Source organism: Amblyomma maculatum, chromosome 8 (assembly GCF_055883805.1).
Source record: "Amblyomma maculatum isolate TAMU_Amacu chromosome 8, ASM5588380v1, whole genome shotgun sequence".
Lineage (NCBI taxonomy): Eukaryota > Metazoa > Arthropoda > Arachnida > Ixodida > Ixodidae > Amblyomma > Amblyomma maculatum.
Genome location: NC_139351.1, coordinates 95,420,291 through 95,435,822, shown reverse-complemented (window position 1 = coordinate 95,435,822; position 15,532 = coordinate 95,420,291). Strand labels below are relative to the sequence as shown.

The 15,532-nt window shown below is 45.6% G+C and overlaps 1 protein-coding gene across 1 annotated transcript; it reads left to right on the top strand.

Moving 5' to 3' along the window:
* The first annotated feature begins 3,504 nt into the window (after positions 1–3,504).
* LOC146181876 (E3 SUMO-protein ligase PIAS2-like) lies at positions 3,505–14,409 on the top strand. Its single transcript, XM_084575565.1, has 4 exons — positions 3,505–3,727; positions 8,444–8,946; positions 9,740–10,087; positions 13,892–14,409. The coding sequence occupies exons 2-3, from the start codon at positions 8,485–8,487 to the stop codon at positions 10,082–10,084; spliced, it is 807 nt and encodes a 268-aa protein (XP_084431691.1). The 5' UTR covers positions 3,505–3,727; positions 8,444–8,484; the 3' UTR covers positions 10,085–10,087; positions 13,892–14,409.
* Positions 14,410–15,532: the final 1,123 nt, after the last annotated feature.

The following is a 15,532-nucleotide window of genomic DNA, read 5'->3' as shown; positions in this document are numbered from 1 at the left end:
CCGCGTCTGACCACAGGCTAGCCTTTGCCTTTACCACTTGCAATACGTGGTTACTAGGGCACGCACAACCTTCCCCTTTAGGAGTAGGGTGCCTCAAGATCCCAATATGACCATCCACTAGACTTTCCGAGAAGTGTGGCTTGCAAAAGAACGAGCAGAACTCTCATCCCACGTTTGCCAGTGTCAGTTGTGATAGCGTAGCCCTTGTGCCCCCTACATATATTTACTTATTTATGGCGCTGAGTTTGCCAAACGGCATAAAAGGGGGTATCAAGGGGCAGAGTTATAAAAATGTGCGCAGTCCAGTGATATGTAAGAAGTCACATAAATTGCGAGCATTATGGTTCGTTGTCTATAACTGGAAATGAGAGTAATTAGTTGGGGAAAGTCCTGGATTTTGAAAAATGGTGTTGCACACAAGTGAAATTTTTGAGCACGTCCATATTAGATGCTGGACAGTGGTGTCACAAGCGGGCGATTCCCAGTGCGGGCATTGGTCCGGAACTGGTATTCTATCACTTTGCCCCTCATGAAGAACTGCAGGTGTAAGCACCACTCCGAATATAAGCCGTCTCAGGGAGACCTCCTCCACCCTTTATAGATTGGGGGGAAGAGAATGAAAGCATACGGGGGAATGATAGCATGTGTACCTGCCTGAGGGATGCTGAAGATTTCAAATGCGTCAGCAGTGGATCTGGTGGCACGGAATTATGGAGAGGTTGTGGCCCATCTATTGCACGAGGAAGCACTACTGCTGCGATGTTAATCAGATCGGTTTTCTTGGACCCACTGAATAAGTATTGGCACTGGGTAAGGGTCACAAGCAGCATGTATAGCTTCTACGACCCTAAGCGTACCAAAGACCTTCTTTAATTGCTTCAGGGCTTATCGCAAATGAGACAATATGTGAGCCTGTTTATACGTGGGGTCGGCAGGTAACGCTTCTATGGCGTTTAAGATTGCTTGCAGTTCAAAGGCAAGATGAGATTGGTATCGGTAATGTAGGTTCAACTGCTGTTCAGGTGAGGGTGTTGAGCCCGTAAAAGCAGTGGAACTGCCTGTTGGAGTCACAGCCGTATCTGTGTAAAGAATACAGTCATCAGGTGTGGTGCAAGAAGCTGGTGGGAATAGTGATGAGAACTGTGGCTTCACTTCACTCTATAGCTGCCCAATATTATGCGTAGGCGTCGCTGTTCAAGCCAAGAATGGGCGCGTAAAAACTGCGCTTCCGTTACATCCCTGGCATTAAAACTCACAAAAGGCACAGAAAAAGCAAGGTATATATATAACCAGGACCAAGAAAGTACAAAGACTCATGTAGTCTCCACAATATTTGTGACAGACGTTTACGTGGGATCGAAAAGTTCTGGTAAGTTTTTAATAGGATACTGGTCACCGTGCACACACTGGTTCTAATTTTACGCTGTTCCTTCCCATTGATGGTCTAACTTTTCCATCAGGCCAGCCCCACAAAATCAGAACATCACAAAGTTCCTCTCCACCTAATCTAGTGTTCTTATATCAGGCCCTCATGGCGGCAAAGGGAAGATCTTGACCTTCCCACGCGGGAGACCTAGGCCCGGTCGCGTTAAACCCTGCCGCACACAACATTAAGTTGCTTCTCCTCCTCATCCGATATTGATATATATATTTATATATATATATATATATATATATATATATATATATATATATAGAGAGAGAGAGAGAGGGAGAGAGAGAGAGAGAGAGAGAGAGAGAGAGAGAGAGAGAGAGAGAGAGAGAGAGAGAGAGAGAGAGAGAGAGAAGTGTACACTTCATTTAAAGAAACATTTATTGGACTCGACGTTTCGACCAGAAGCTGCCCTTCATCAGGAGTATATATATATATCGTAAATGTTATTAGAAATGTACAAATATTAGAAATACCTTCGGCACATGAAAATACATTCGGCATAGCAAAGTATGACATCGCATATTCTTCACCTGCCACATTGTCGGGGTAATGATGGCAAAAATAAAACTCGCATTTCTTCCCGTCAAGAGCTCTAAACCTTCAGGATGTCTCTAAAGCATCCTGAGCCTCGGCGAAATGACTACAGGTAGATTACCAGCAGGTTTCAAAACTACAAGGGTCTATCTATATTGTTCGTACTTCAGCATCGCCATGTATTTACGCTTAAGCTGTTCTGCTGAAAGGAGTATATAAAAAAAAAAAACAATTTTGAAGTGTCGGAAGGAATACGATTGGTCTCTTGGTTATACATACACGCATAAAAAGCATATCAAGTTGCCCGTAACCTGACTTCAGAAGTCCACATGTTGTCCTTACAGTACCGCTGAAGTTCGCCAGGCCCTTGTGCCTTTATTCAACTCATTTTCTTTTCCTTTCCGCTATGTTTAATGCGAAATGATTACTTCGCTATGTTCACAGATTTCTGTCTGCAGACAGCCTCCGCAGGTCGCGTCCGCAGACCGCCTCAGCAAAGTCGTGTCCGCAGCAGTTGAGTAATTGAGAAGTTATAGAGGTTAATGAGTAGTGTCAATCGATAGAGGTTGACGTAATGTTGTGACCGAAATAATAATTAGTCCAATAAGTTAATTAGGCAAACAACTACAGGCAAAAATGTAAGAGTTGTCCGCGTCAGTTGTTATTGAGAAGTGGTGGAGGTTAATGTGTGGTGTCAATCGATAGAGGGTGACAATGTTGTGTTCGATAAAATAATTAGGCCAAGAAGTTAATTAGGTAATTATTTCAGGCAGAAAATGTAAAATTTTTCGCAGCAGCTGTGGGTAATTGAGTAGTCGTAGATGTTGACGAGTGGTGTCAATCGATAGAGGGCGCCGTAACGTTGCGTCCAAAAATAATTACGCCAAAAAGGTAATTAGGTAATTATATATAGACAAAAAATGTAAAAATAAAATAGCTCTCATTATTAAATGACTTTGCGCCATATTTGAATGTATGAAATACTAAAATAGTTAATTAAATCAGTCAGTTAAGATGGCGGCAAGTATGTGACGTTACATAACGTGAAGTCGAGCCAAAAAAGGGCATAGGAAGGAACTGGCGCGCAATTTGAAAGTGCCAAGGACAAGAATAGTGAATTAAGTCAGTCAATTAGGGTGACGTCTTGGACGTGATGTCACGCAATCGAAAGTAGAGCCGAAAGAGCGCATAGGAAGGGATTGGCGCGTAATTTTAAAATACCAGAGACTAAAATGGGTGAACAAGAAGTGAATTAAGCAACTAGAAGCAACCAGAAGCAATCAACAGCAGCATCCGTGCTTTAGCAGTAATCCAATGCCGATTCTGCAGCGCTCTTTAATTTTGCTAACTGATTTTCTTTTCCTATCACCTATTTCTTTTATTCTTTGAGCTTGCCCTCATCAGGTTTCACTGGGGTACTGTAATTTTTTTTTTTCTCCTATCTTTCACCCCTTGAAATGCCTTATGTCACGGCGCTGTTCACGGGTCCACCTAGAGCGAGGATTATCTCGGTTTTGCTTTAGTGATAGCCTGTTATCCCATGGGGCGAACGTTTATTCGCAAAGTTTATCGCACCCTCAATCGCCATCGGGCCTATGCTTCGTTTTTTTCTTGCTCACTTCGTTGCGGTAAGTCTTCTGTGAAATCTGCAGAGCGGATGACTTCTTACAGCGGCCCATTCCTCGGGCGTCAGCATTGAAAACTTTGACCCGTCCAGATGAAAACTATCTTCGAGGCGACGGCTCCCTCAATTTTAAGGTGAGTGGTATTTGTTGAACGTTGAACACCTAGTTTCACGCCTACATGCTTGCTGCTAATGTTTAAGTGCCATCAATTTCTATAGTTGCATCACATGGCACGCTGTTCACGCCCTCCAAGCTTGCATGTTTTTTGTGCCGCCAAAGATAATGAAGCTTCTTTAGGAACCGGATGGACCCGACCCTAAGACGGGGTGGATAGAAAAATATTTTAGTGGCTTTCGTGTTGACGTGCTCCTATTCAAGCCGTCAAGAAAGTAGTTTTCACATGTTTCGACATTGAAATTTCAGACTACCACTCACTGTTTGGGTACGGAAAGTATTTTTTTTTAATTCTGACAAATGCGAATTGATCAAATTCTCGGCGTCAAAAAGTTCGTTCCCTTTGAAGATACCATCGCGAAGTTACGCATCGACTTTCTATTGAAAGTACAGTTCGCCTTTCGCTTTGTTTTCCGTACTAGAGACGAATCTTGTTGATTGCACTCCTGTCAGTTGGGATACCCATGCAACCCCTTCAAACGTTTAGACTTTTTGGGTACTCGAACTTCTTTGTAATTCAGAGCAATATGACTGCATTTCTGCTGGCGAGGCTGGCGACGGGGGTTTTCGTGTGGCCAAAGAATGTGAGTTATGTGGCGATGATAATGTTGATCGAACGAGCAACTGGCAAGTTTATATCATCAGTGGCACTGATGTTAACCGAAACGTGATAGTGCCGTATTCGTCACTTTGATTATCAGTCAGAAAGTGTAACAGATGAATTTCTCGTGCCCTGCTCCACCGCTTCCTTTGTTTTGTGTGTGGTTATGCGAAGCTTTATGCGTGTACGAGATACGCGCTTATTCTATATCGCTGGCTGGCTACAATAGATACGCCTTTTTTCCCCTTCTACATTAGGCAAGCAAAGTCTGTGCAGCGCTCTACACAATCTTCTAAGGGTATCATGCGGCAGATAGCCTTTTCACATGTGTATGGAAGCGGGCTTAAAAAATATAATAAAACAGCGTGTTTCCCATAAGTACACAAAGTTTTCGCACAACCTGAAAGAAACAAAAATGCAAGCAAAGCAAGCCTTTGTTGCCCGTTACTTTTGCATTGTTTTTCGATTGTGCTGCAACCGTTCATACAGTTCTTACAGGCATGTCATCGTTTTACTCCACGTCATCTTCGCGTATGCGTATGCTCGTTTTTATTTTATTTTTTTATGCCAAGGCAATGATAGGCTACGTAGGTGTGGCCAACCGTGGACACAACGCGAAAAGAAGCCACGAATGTACACTCTGTCTATTCTTTAACAGTACTGCGCGAGCGTCCACTGCCCGCGGTGCAGAGGCGCAGAGGAGAACCAAAGGGGAAATGGGAGAAGGAACGAAATTCCCATATTGTCAGAAAGCAAGTGGACAATGAATTACGCGCTTGTAGTCGAGAGGACCGATGTAGTCGTCATCGCCGCAGGGGCGTCTAATCGATACCTGATTACCTGTACTTCCTGTTTCCGGTTGGTGTTGCCTTCAAACTGTCGACATCTCAGCGTTGAAGAACGTCGCGTTCCACTTGTGATTGGAGCTACTCATTTCACGCCTACGCCACCATAATCAAAGTGCTTTTACTACTTTGCAATTTAATTTTTGGCGCAGGAAATCGTCATGGAATGCCGAAATATCTTGAAAAAGGCGCCATGTGTTCATGACACTGTATGCTTTAGTAAGGCAAGCAGCGGCCTATCACAGAACACTTCGTAAATGGCCGTGCTCAACGTGCATGCCAAGGTTTGTAGTTCAGTTTCCTTCGTAAGGCACACGGGAGCTGACCTAACTATGCCTATTTCCAAACTGTTCTATGGAGGTCATTCATTCAACTGTAAGAGCGCAATCATAAACATTCGCTGCCCGCTTGTTTTCTGACAATATATATATATATATATATTCATTCTCGTGAGAGCAAGAAGGCGAGTGCAGCCGTTTGAAACGCAACCCTGACAGTTCATACTGCGTACTTATGAAATACTTTGCAGAAATGTTAGTAACACGTGCTAAAATTCCAACATACATGAATCCTAACGTGCGTGAGGATAATGAACACGTTCTTTAATGCAAGGTTCGAGAGGCGGAACTGGAAATAACGCACCAAAGAAAACCCTTGAAAGCACAAATAATGCGTGGTTTGTCCTGATTGGTTTGCAGTAAAGCACCAGCAAATGAAAAGATTAGATAAGACACAGTGACGGTCCCGCGATTTTCGAAAGAGCTGATGTCAAGGTAAACACATGTTAGCGACCGCCAAGAAAACGAAAAGTACACAGAAGCGCAACTAACCATGCTTCACTTCGACGAATGGTCGTCTGGCGCGCCACGGGCTGCGGCGCAGTGGAACCCAAAGCAACCGCGAAGGCGCGCTCTGTACTATCTTTATCGATGCTTTGTCATCAAGGAGAGCGAGAACGAAAAGGGCGACCCACCACTTAGCGCATACCCTCGCCACCGGCACGCGGTGGGGCGCGTATTAAGGCTTAGCGTGTATGTGATAGCAGCGCCGCGATAGCAGAAAGCAGCTGCTCCCCGGCTGTTCGGAGCGGCCTGGGAACTTTTGACTACCCCTGTACGTTCAAATCTTACACTTGTCTCTGTTTCCATTCGCGGATACTGTCTCGAGGAAGTTTTTTGTCTAGGGAGGGGAGAAAAGTAATGAATACGCCGATGTTTAATGTTCTCGACAATAATTTCATTAAAAGTAACGGTGGTAAAGATTTATTGGGGATGTTAGGTTTTTTATTACAAACATGTATTTTGAAGATATTATTAGCACGATATGCAGATATTGCAGACAAAAAATTGCCGATGATTACGTTACTTCCTAATGCGAAATTTGAGCGCAGCTCATCAGCTGTTTCACCTTTTCGATAGATTAAGGCAATGATTTCGAGCAAGAAACGTATGTAGAATTACAGAACTTTTTAATTTTTCACACGTATTCCTTCAAGGAACACTCCACTAACAGTTATTGGCAGTCATGAAAGAAGCTTTGTGGTCGGAGAAATGAAGAGAGCAATTAAGTTATTGGGAGGCTGCGGGAGACAGCCCGTGGGCCCATAGGAACGTTGCGCGACGAACAGATAGCAGCGACTGACTGATGCCGCTGACACCGCTAGCGAGTGAAGAGAACGTGACTCTGCGTTTCGGCTTGTGATGTACGCACCGTGATCCGCTGATAGCGAGCCGGCGTTTCGGCAGCCGGAGAGCACTCTCACCGCCACGCAGGAAGAGGGAGCGGCGAACGGGGGAGAGCGCGCAACAATCAGATGTCACGCGCGATTGGCGCCACGCTGAGCTGAGGGGCTGAAAGGGGGGCGGAGCTGGTTACGAGTTCGACGCCGACGCGAAACCCAGGAACGGGCGCCAAAGAGCTCCGTTCTAAAACAAAGAAGTGACTGCTTCTTCGGACACCGGTATGCCTACCAGCCGATTGAGGCATGGGTTTCTTCGCATATATCAAAACATTTGCCTAGCAGACGAGGCTCACTGCATCAGCAGGAATTGTGGGCATGTCCTCACGCTCGCCTGTTTTGTTATCTCCTGCGTCTTCCATCTCAGCAGCGCCGGGCAGTCGACGGTCACGCGGTACTACTGTGAAATAATTGGCCGGTTTTACAGTAGTATATCGTACGAGAAAAATTAGTGACAAGAAATAAGTGATAACTACATTAGTGATAACTACATTAGTGATAACTACATTAGTGATAACTACATTAGTGATAACCACATTAGTGATAACCACATTAGTGATACCCAAATTAGTGAAAAGAAAATTAGTGATAAGGAAACAATTTAGTGTGGCGTTGTATTATATGTCACAATGAGGAAAATTAGTGACATTAAAGAAATTAGTGTCACGATAATTAATGATAACCATGTTGTTGATAAAAATTAGCGATAACAAAATTCTTTATAAGGAAATTAGTAAAAATTATATTTTGGACACGAAAGTTAGCGAGAAGGAAATAAGAGATCTGAAAACCAGTGATAAGAAATTCAGTGATGATGAAATTATTGATATAGAAAATAAACAACAAGGGGAGTGATAAGTAAGTTAATGATAAGAAGTTAAGTGATAAGGATGTTTTCGCTTTTCTCGAATGCAGTGATCTGATTTTTTGTGTGTGTGTGTGGGACCACGTGTGTGGAGCGGTTAATGGAATATGCGTGATAACTCGTTCGACAGCATGCGCTAACTGCTCGTTTTCCCCAAGCTGCGAAAAATCTGCATATTTTCACAAAGAATTCGAAATCAAACTGTCCTGTTCGACTGCCAGAGGAAAGCAGTTTTAAGCGTTAGGTCAGTTTAGATTGAAGCTTGTATAACAGAGATGGCTTATAATGCTTTAGCAGAAACACCCCAACATCGTAATAGCGTGCAGGCTTAGTGTCGCGTTTGATGTATTGATAACTGCACATGACTGCTCTGGTCATTTTATTATTAAAGCGGAAATAATATTTCAAGGTTCTGCAAAAATAACTCAACCAAGCTTAGCTATAAGTGCAACCCAATTTGCGATTTTTAAGTCAGACTTCGCACCTTTACTCACAGAACCAGCGTTTAGTTTACCCTGCATATTTTCTTAAGCGTAATTAAGACGCTTCACCTGACCCGTACGATCAGGCGTTCTTATTTTGTTATACATTTATGTTTAAGCATATTTCTTTCATTTTGCATCTAGGGCAAAGATCACAGGACGGCCCATTCATTGCAGACTTCACCATGTTTCCGTTCCAACCATTCTACCTCCTACAGAAGCAACTACATCTAACCCTGAGTCCAGGCGGGGTTAGGGAGAGAAGAAAGTACACCACCACCATAGGCATACCCGCAAATCCAAGGAGGGTGCTCGTCAATTTCAGCCAGAAGTCAGATCGCTATGCTATTGATGGACAGACAGCAAGCATGACTGTCAACGGCAGAGAATATGAAGGGCTGCCGCTCACCATGGTCGACATAACGGGACTCCTTTCCAATTCTCACCCAAATCAGGTTACCTTATGGGGACAAGTCATCCCGAAGCGAGTCGTAGTGCATATAAACGAAGTGATTAAGATCGATGAAGATGTGCTGTTGAGGTGGATTAGAGAGAGACCCGCTTACTCGCATCAGAGGGAAGAAACCAAGGCTCTCGTCCGAGCCCATTTCACCGAAGGAGATGTGGCCGTCGTCCAGGATTTGGAGGTGCGCATGCGTAAATCAGCGCAATGAATATTATTCCTAGTAACAAAACCGGCGCGAAAATCCGATTTTCGCAAGTGTATCAGGGCAACAAACAGCAAAGTGTGTGTATAGATATAAAATAAATTTCAAGGACAATTACGACACTCCCTAATGCGAAATTCGAGCTCTGCTATTTCAACTTTTTGCGAGATGATGAGGCAACCAGTCGAAAAAGCTACTGAATCGTGTCAAAAGTACTGCAAGTTATTCTGTAGTTTTGTCGTGAACGTCAGATTTTTTAGAGTAGTTCTGTAGTACTTTTTTGTTGTAACTACACAAAATTCCGATGTTACTACACAAAAGTTTTGTTGTCACAACAGGTATCCTGTCAAAATCCGCGCAGACATTCTCTCATAACAACCGAAACTTTTCTGTAATTTGTTTTAACTGGAGAAGCTTTTGAGACGAATTTATGTGTGCATAGTTACAAAGTACCTTATTTTCTGTAATCAGCCGAAGAAACTTTTTTAGAAGAGAACGGGCGCCAACTGCTGCACTGTAAAATAAGCACGCGTTTTAGATGTTCCGAGAGCCTGCCACAGAAGGAAAGTGTTTTTTCCAGAAGTTTTTCTTGTGCTGAATTTTTAATACGTAGCGTGATGACATATGTATCAGGCCGCCATTAGAGGAGAGCTTAGGTATTGTGGCACTTATTATTCCAGTTCACAGTCCGTAATCGGCGCTCCTCGCAGAATGTCGAGTGTCCGTGCTTGCAGGATGTGACGCAGTGATGTATATTTTCTGTCGCACACAGGTTTCTTTATTCTGTCCCCTGTCGAATCGCAAGATGAAGACTCCCTGCCGTGGTGACAACTGTCGTCATGTACAGTGTTTTGGCGCCTTCGCCTACCTTGACTCCAACGAGAGGACACTGCAGCCATCTTGGAGTTGTCCCGTCTGCGGCAAGCAAGTTCTAGTCCAGGACATTCGCGTGGACTTGTTAACATTGGATATCCTGTGCGCAACGGATGATGACTATAGCTTCATGATCTTCTCTGCGGATGAGGGCTGGTCGAATATCATCCCGGATGACGGCAACGACATAGCCATCATCGAGTACATGCGGCCGCAAGCCGAGGGAGCTGCTGCGGCTCCGTGAGAGGTAAGCGGGGTGTCCAGACGACATCGAGCTGCGAGTTGCCTATAGGGCGACTCCTAGCGCCTTCACTGGATTGAAGACCTGCGGATGAGAAGTAGGAAGGAGGTTGAAACTGGGAGGATGATTAAGTTTCCCCTTTAAAGGTTCAACGCAATAGTGTTTAAACCCCAATGCTTACAAGACGACGGATGGATGTATAAGGATGTATTGGTCGAGTTGCCGGTCGCGCTATCTATTGCGGCAGCGCCGCATGGTCGAAGGAAGTTTCCAGTGAGCGCCGAATAGCAGGGGAGCAAATGAAAATGTTCTCTGCTACTCACTTAACTATTACTGCCGTAATTTATTCTTTACGACGCACCTAAACATTACCTGACAGTAATAAGACGATGTGTAACTTAGATCGACCTTTATTCGGAGGGAAGCAATGCGGTTCTGTGGCGGAGTGGTTGCGTGTTTCCTCACACTCCAGCTCCGCTTTCTCCAGTTAAAGTACCGGCTACCCAGTGGTCAAGTTGGTGTACAAACAAATGGCTTTACCGGGCTTCCAATTATTTGCTCGCTAAAGAAAATCACGGTAAAGACTGAAATGTCATCTCCTGATGAACAGAATAGCTCCGTGCCTATTATCTTTTGTACTGTGCTGTTGCAAACGTGCGCTGCTCATTTAGTTACACAAATTTTAAAGCACAATCTTGACCACTAGACAATCCTGCTGGTAGTCACGGTTCTGAAATGACTCACTGGCTGTCTCTTTTTGTGAAGCCGTTTTGAAGACCCCAATTTCTCTTACTAGCTTTTGGGATCCGCCGATTCTTCGAGACTTACGGAACTGATCACTTCACAGAAATAAATTAATGCATCAGCAGTTTTCTTGGCGTGTCATACTGAAGGTTTAGGTCTTCTCTGGTTCACTTTTCTTCGCACAGACCTCTGCGGTAGTATAGTGGTTAGGGCGCTGTGGGGCTCAAAGATGCAGGACCGAATTCCGGCCACGGCAGCTGCGATTCGATGAAGACGGGAAAAAACTCACCGGTGGGCAGCGCGATGTCGGGTGGTGGTAAAAAGCATTATTTTCATGAGGCCTTTAAAGGCATAGCCTCCTTTAGAGGGTAAGCCTAAAAACGTTTTGTGCATAAGGTCATTTTTACTACTGTCCAATGGTTTGGAATATTAGAGCTTTACTTTTAAGCACACCATATAGACGAAAAACTGTACTTCCTGCGATACGAGAGCTGTAAAGAGCGTTTCCGGGGTAGTGGAGACCTCATCGGCGAGCAAAAAAACGCAGAGACGCCACCGTGACGAGCACGCTGTCCACGCAGCGATCAGGCACAAGCAAAAAAAAATCTGTCAAAGCCAACTGCGCACCAGCTATCGTCAACGACCATACACATACCGAGAGCATTATCTCGCACCGATGACTATCGCTTCGTGAAGCTGACGGTAGTCTAGGCCACGCGTTCCGTCATTCGTGTGAAGTACGTGCGTGGCTGCACCCTAGAGCGATGGAGGGGGCGGCCTTATTCCCTGAGTGACCTGCGTGTGTTGGGACCAGTATGGTTTGAATAGGCCGTACGGTAGGCGAAGCGGAACGAATTTTGTGGGCAATACCCGTTAAAAAACCCCCAGGTAGTTGAAATTTTCGGAGCCCTCCTAGGCATGGCTCATAATCTTAGTCGCTCTGTGACGTTAAACCCATAAACCAAACCTTTTCGTAACACAATAATTTTTTTTTTATTTTTATCTTAGAGCCTATGTTGCATTTGCAGAATGGGAGACTTTGTACAGAGGAATGTTTTTGTTTCTCGCAGCGGTCTGTAGCCTGATTTTAAGTGCCTTTCGACACAACCCACCTCACCCATCACCCATTAGTCGCGCTTTTTCTGGCTACAGGTCTTAAAAATGTAACCTGTATTTTAAGGCGTGCAAACGTTCCTACATACTTCGCCTTCTGATTCCATGTCATCCCATGTGTATTCGTTACTGTGCATGTCGACGAAGTGTTGAAGACCACAGAAGAGGCCCGGCTACGTGGGAACAAGGACAGGGCCTCTTCCTTGTACATGCAAGACGACACTCGTTCAAGGCTACTTTACTGGGAGTGTGCCGAATTTACGGGTGTAGCTGCGTTCGTAGAGAGAGACATTTTTTTTTTTTTTGGTCCACGGAAACACTGACACAATTTCTTCGCTACAGTTGCATCGCACCAGGCGTCGGAAGCCGCCGTACTTCTGTAGAGTTAAATTTGCGCCTGGGTTGAGCATGCGAAGGGCGGAGCTCATAATTAATCTTCTTATCAGCATGCGTTGTAGCTCTCCCTTTTACAGTGGTGATAAGCGTGCTATGAAAGCGAAACGACTTGGCGGGCCAGGCATGAACCTCATGGAGCTAAAGCGGGTCTTCGCGTAACGCATGACTGACCCGCGGGCCAATGGTCTGAAGTCCAAGTCAGCACCAACTGTATGCACAATTCTGACATCTGTGAATAAACTTGGGTGCTGATAACAAAGGCGGACCTCCAAAGCACTCCCGGTATTATTAGCGCAGGGTTTGATAAGGAGGCCGGTGACCCATGGGGAGGCAATCCGTATCGCACAACGATTGAAAAAATTAAGAAAGACACTTTAGAAACTCTAAAGTGTGCTTGGCGAAAGCCTTATGGCCACATCGCTACATTATGGTAATGACGTTTCTTATGCATGGTCACCCCAGTGTAATGGCCACAATTATCGCCGAAGGCCATTTGAGCTACGAAAGTTTGTCGAAGTAAACGATTGACTGTTCGACGATATCACTAGTCGCCGCTGCCGCTTGCGCTCGGCTACTCGGGCTTTGGTGGCCGGGAATATGGCCATGCGCTGTTTCCGTTTCTGCCGTGCCCCTCGTGCTTTCGTGCCCGGTGATCTAAGCAGCCGCTGTTTCCGCTTGCGTTCGGCCTCGCTTGCTTTCGCATCTGGTGACATGTTCAGTCGGCGGACACACATCCGCTCATACTTCTTCTCACGTTTCGTGTTGTAGGAATCAGGCGTCCGTCGCCGTTTCTCCGCATCACTTGCCGCACAGTCACTTGGCCGTTTTGGCGTCATGCGTCTCGCTCACTCTACTTCACCCAGCCGTCTGTCGAAGGAGCGTCGCCGCTCCGGCTGCCGCCGACGACGACGCGCGCGCGCTCGACCCGTCCACCGACAAGTGACATCCCTTTTGCTATGTGCAGCGGCGTCCCCCACTGACGCAGGTGGTTGCTAGGGAGAGAGGAGTGCGCCAATGTGCGGGGGAGAGGCCACAGTTGGCGCCATTCTAAGGCAAGGACGGACGGATGCCGCGAGTATGAGCTATTAAAGGCTCTCGCCTTAAAAAGCACGGATGTAGACGACGCGCATTTGGTAAGGAATACCATTCAATCTCACACAATGTTTGATAAGGCACTTGCGCAGTTGACGCGTCAGCTGTCCATGTCCCCCATTAGGTGCATCCACCCCCTAAAATTCTTCAGTGATTTGCATGGGACCACAAAAAACGTTATCAAAACCTTGCATGATTGTGTGTGCGAGCCGCGTGGAACTTCACGTTCGAGGCATCTAACTATTGCGTATTACGTCAACTTCTACCCCAACTGAGCATGCTCTGCTACATTATTTTACCATTAAGGCGCTGTTAGTAGGAAGGTAGATCCTACAATTATTCCTGCGATCTCTTCGCTAGATTTCCGCCACCGGGTCGATGCCAAGTGTTTATGCTTATGAGTTATGATGGCGACAAGCTGTCGACGGGAACGTCTTGCTCACTAATACGTTTTGTGACGTGCAGGTGTCTCTACTCTGCTCGCTGGCGTAGATGATGTTGCGGACGCGGGGTCGTGGAGTCCGCTGTCATCGCGTTTAGCTCTTTGCCACGTTCGCCCAACTTGGCTCCAACCTGACCACTTTGAAGTCGTCATAGACCTGCCGTACGTGCGCCGAGCAAGTCCTCGTCTAGGCCCGAAGAGTCAAAGCTGCACCAGACTCAGCGTATTCTCGCCGATTAATGCGCCGTGCTCCGTCAGATGGCGCTCATCGACACGGCGGTATAAGCTCATGTGTTCAAGTTAAAGTATTTGTAGGTTGTACTTTTTTTTTGCGAAGCGTGTGGTAGATGCCAGGTGTATTGCGCAAACTGGTTTTCTTTTATTCTTTTAGCCTTTTAGCAGCATCTCCTATCACCATTTTCCGCTCTGGTTTCATTAGAAGCGTAAGCGTCGTTTTCGTTGCGATATCGAGTGCATGTAGCAATGAATAACTTCTCAAAGTGACGAACCTTGTGAAATAAATACCTTGTGAACAGTGTTCCTAGGCAAAAGTACCATTGTGCCACAAGTTACTCTCACTGCGTGCCCATTTTGGACTGCAGTTATCTACACGACACATTTATTATATGTCCACCACATGTTATCATCGTATATTCTTTTAATGGAAGTGCATTATTGAGAAGAACGGGCAAAGCACGGAACTAGTTCTACAAGGTAGAAGCTGTTGACATCTATGTGCGGGAAGTATCTCTGAAATTCTGCGGTTTGCATAAATCAAGGGTCTGTGTCAGTCACTGTCGTTATCGTATCGACGTACGCGAAGTACGCACAACGGATCAAGTGATCTGAGCTGTGGGCACAAGCTTGCCTACCTACAGGTTCCCAGGACGGTCTCTCTATAGGCATGTTAAATAAGCGAAACGCCAGCGTCCGCGTACTATGCGATGTTAGCGTTGGCATTAGGACCCCAAGCAGCTGGAATTGACGCGGAGCATAAAAATATCCATGTGCCATAGTACAGTATGCGATGACAATTTTCAGGTAATTTCCTGGCGATGCGCCGATATTCCAACGACGTCGACAATAGTCCGACGCAGAAACATTTTTGTTCCACAATATCCTTACAAATGTACTTACTCCCGTTGCGATTAATGTCGATTATAGTACTTTGTGGTATGCCAACCTATGCTCAGGGATTTCGGTCTCGTTTAAAGAGGAGCATAGGCATAGCCGTTTTCACTCGCTGAGTGTGAGTTGCAGCTTCATGTGTTACCTCTTTCCAGGGCAGCGACGGCCGCGTTTCGATGGAGCCAAAATGCTGGGCGCCTGTGTAGTGTGCGTTGTTGGTGAACGTTAAAGAACGGTAGGTGGTCTGTTACACCAAGCCCTTCACTACAGCGTCCTTCATAGCCTGAGTAGCTTTGAGACGTAACCCTCATAAACCAAGTTTTGAATAGATTGTTCTGGGATATAGTTGACGTTTATCGCCGTCTGCGATGACAATATAGGAATGGCGGAGGAGGTGGCAACTGCTTTAGCCGCTACGCATACCACCTGTGCCTATATAATCACAGATTTTATGGGTGTCTACCGCAACTACGTCAAAGGAAGAAAGAATACGTCCCTAGGCTGCCAGAATATTGAAAAATTATGGACACCCCGAA

Bases quoted from the DNA above. Each gene is read 5' to 3' on its own strand.
- LOC146181876 (XM_084575565.1), top strand. From the start codon at position 8,485: ATGTTTCCGTTCCAACCATTCTACCTCCTACAGAAGCAACTACATCTA. The intron at 8,947-9,739 runs GTGCGCATGCGT...TGTCGCACACAG, and splicing joins CCGTCGTCCAGGATTTGGAG to GTTTCTTTATTCTGTCCCCT.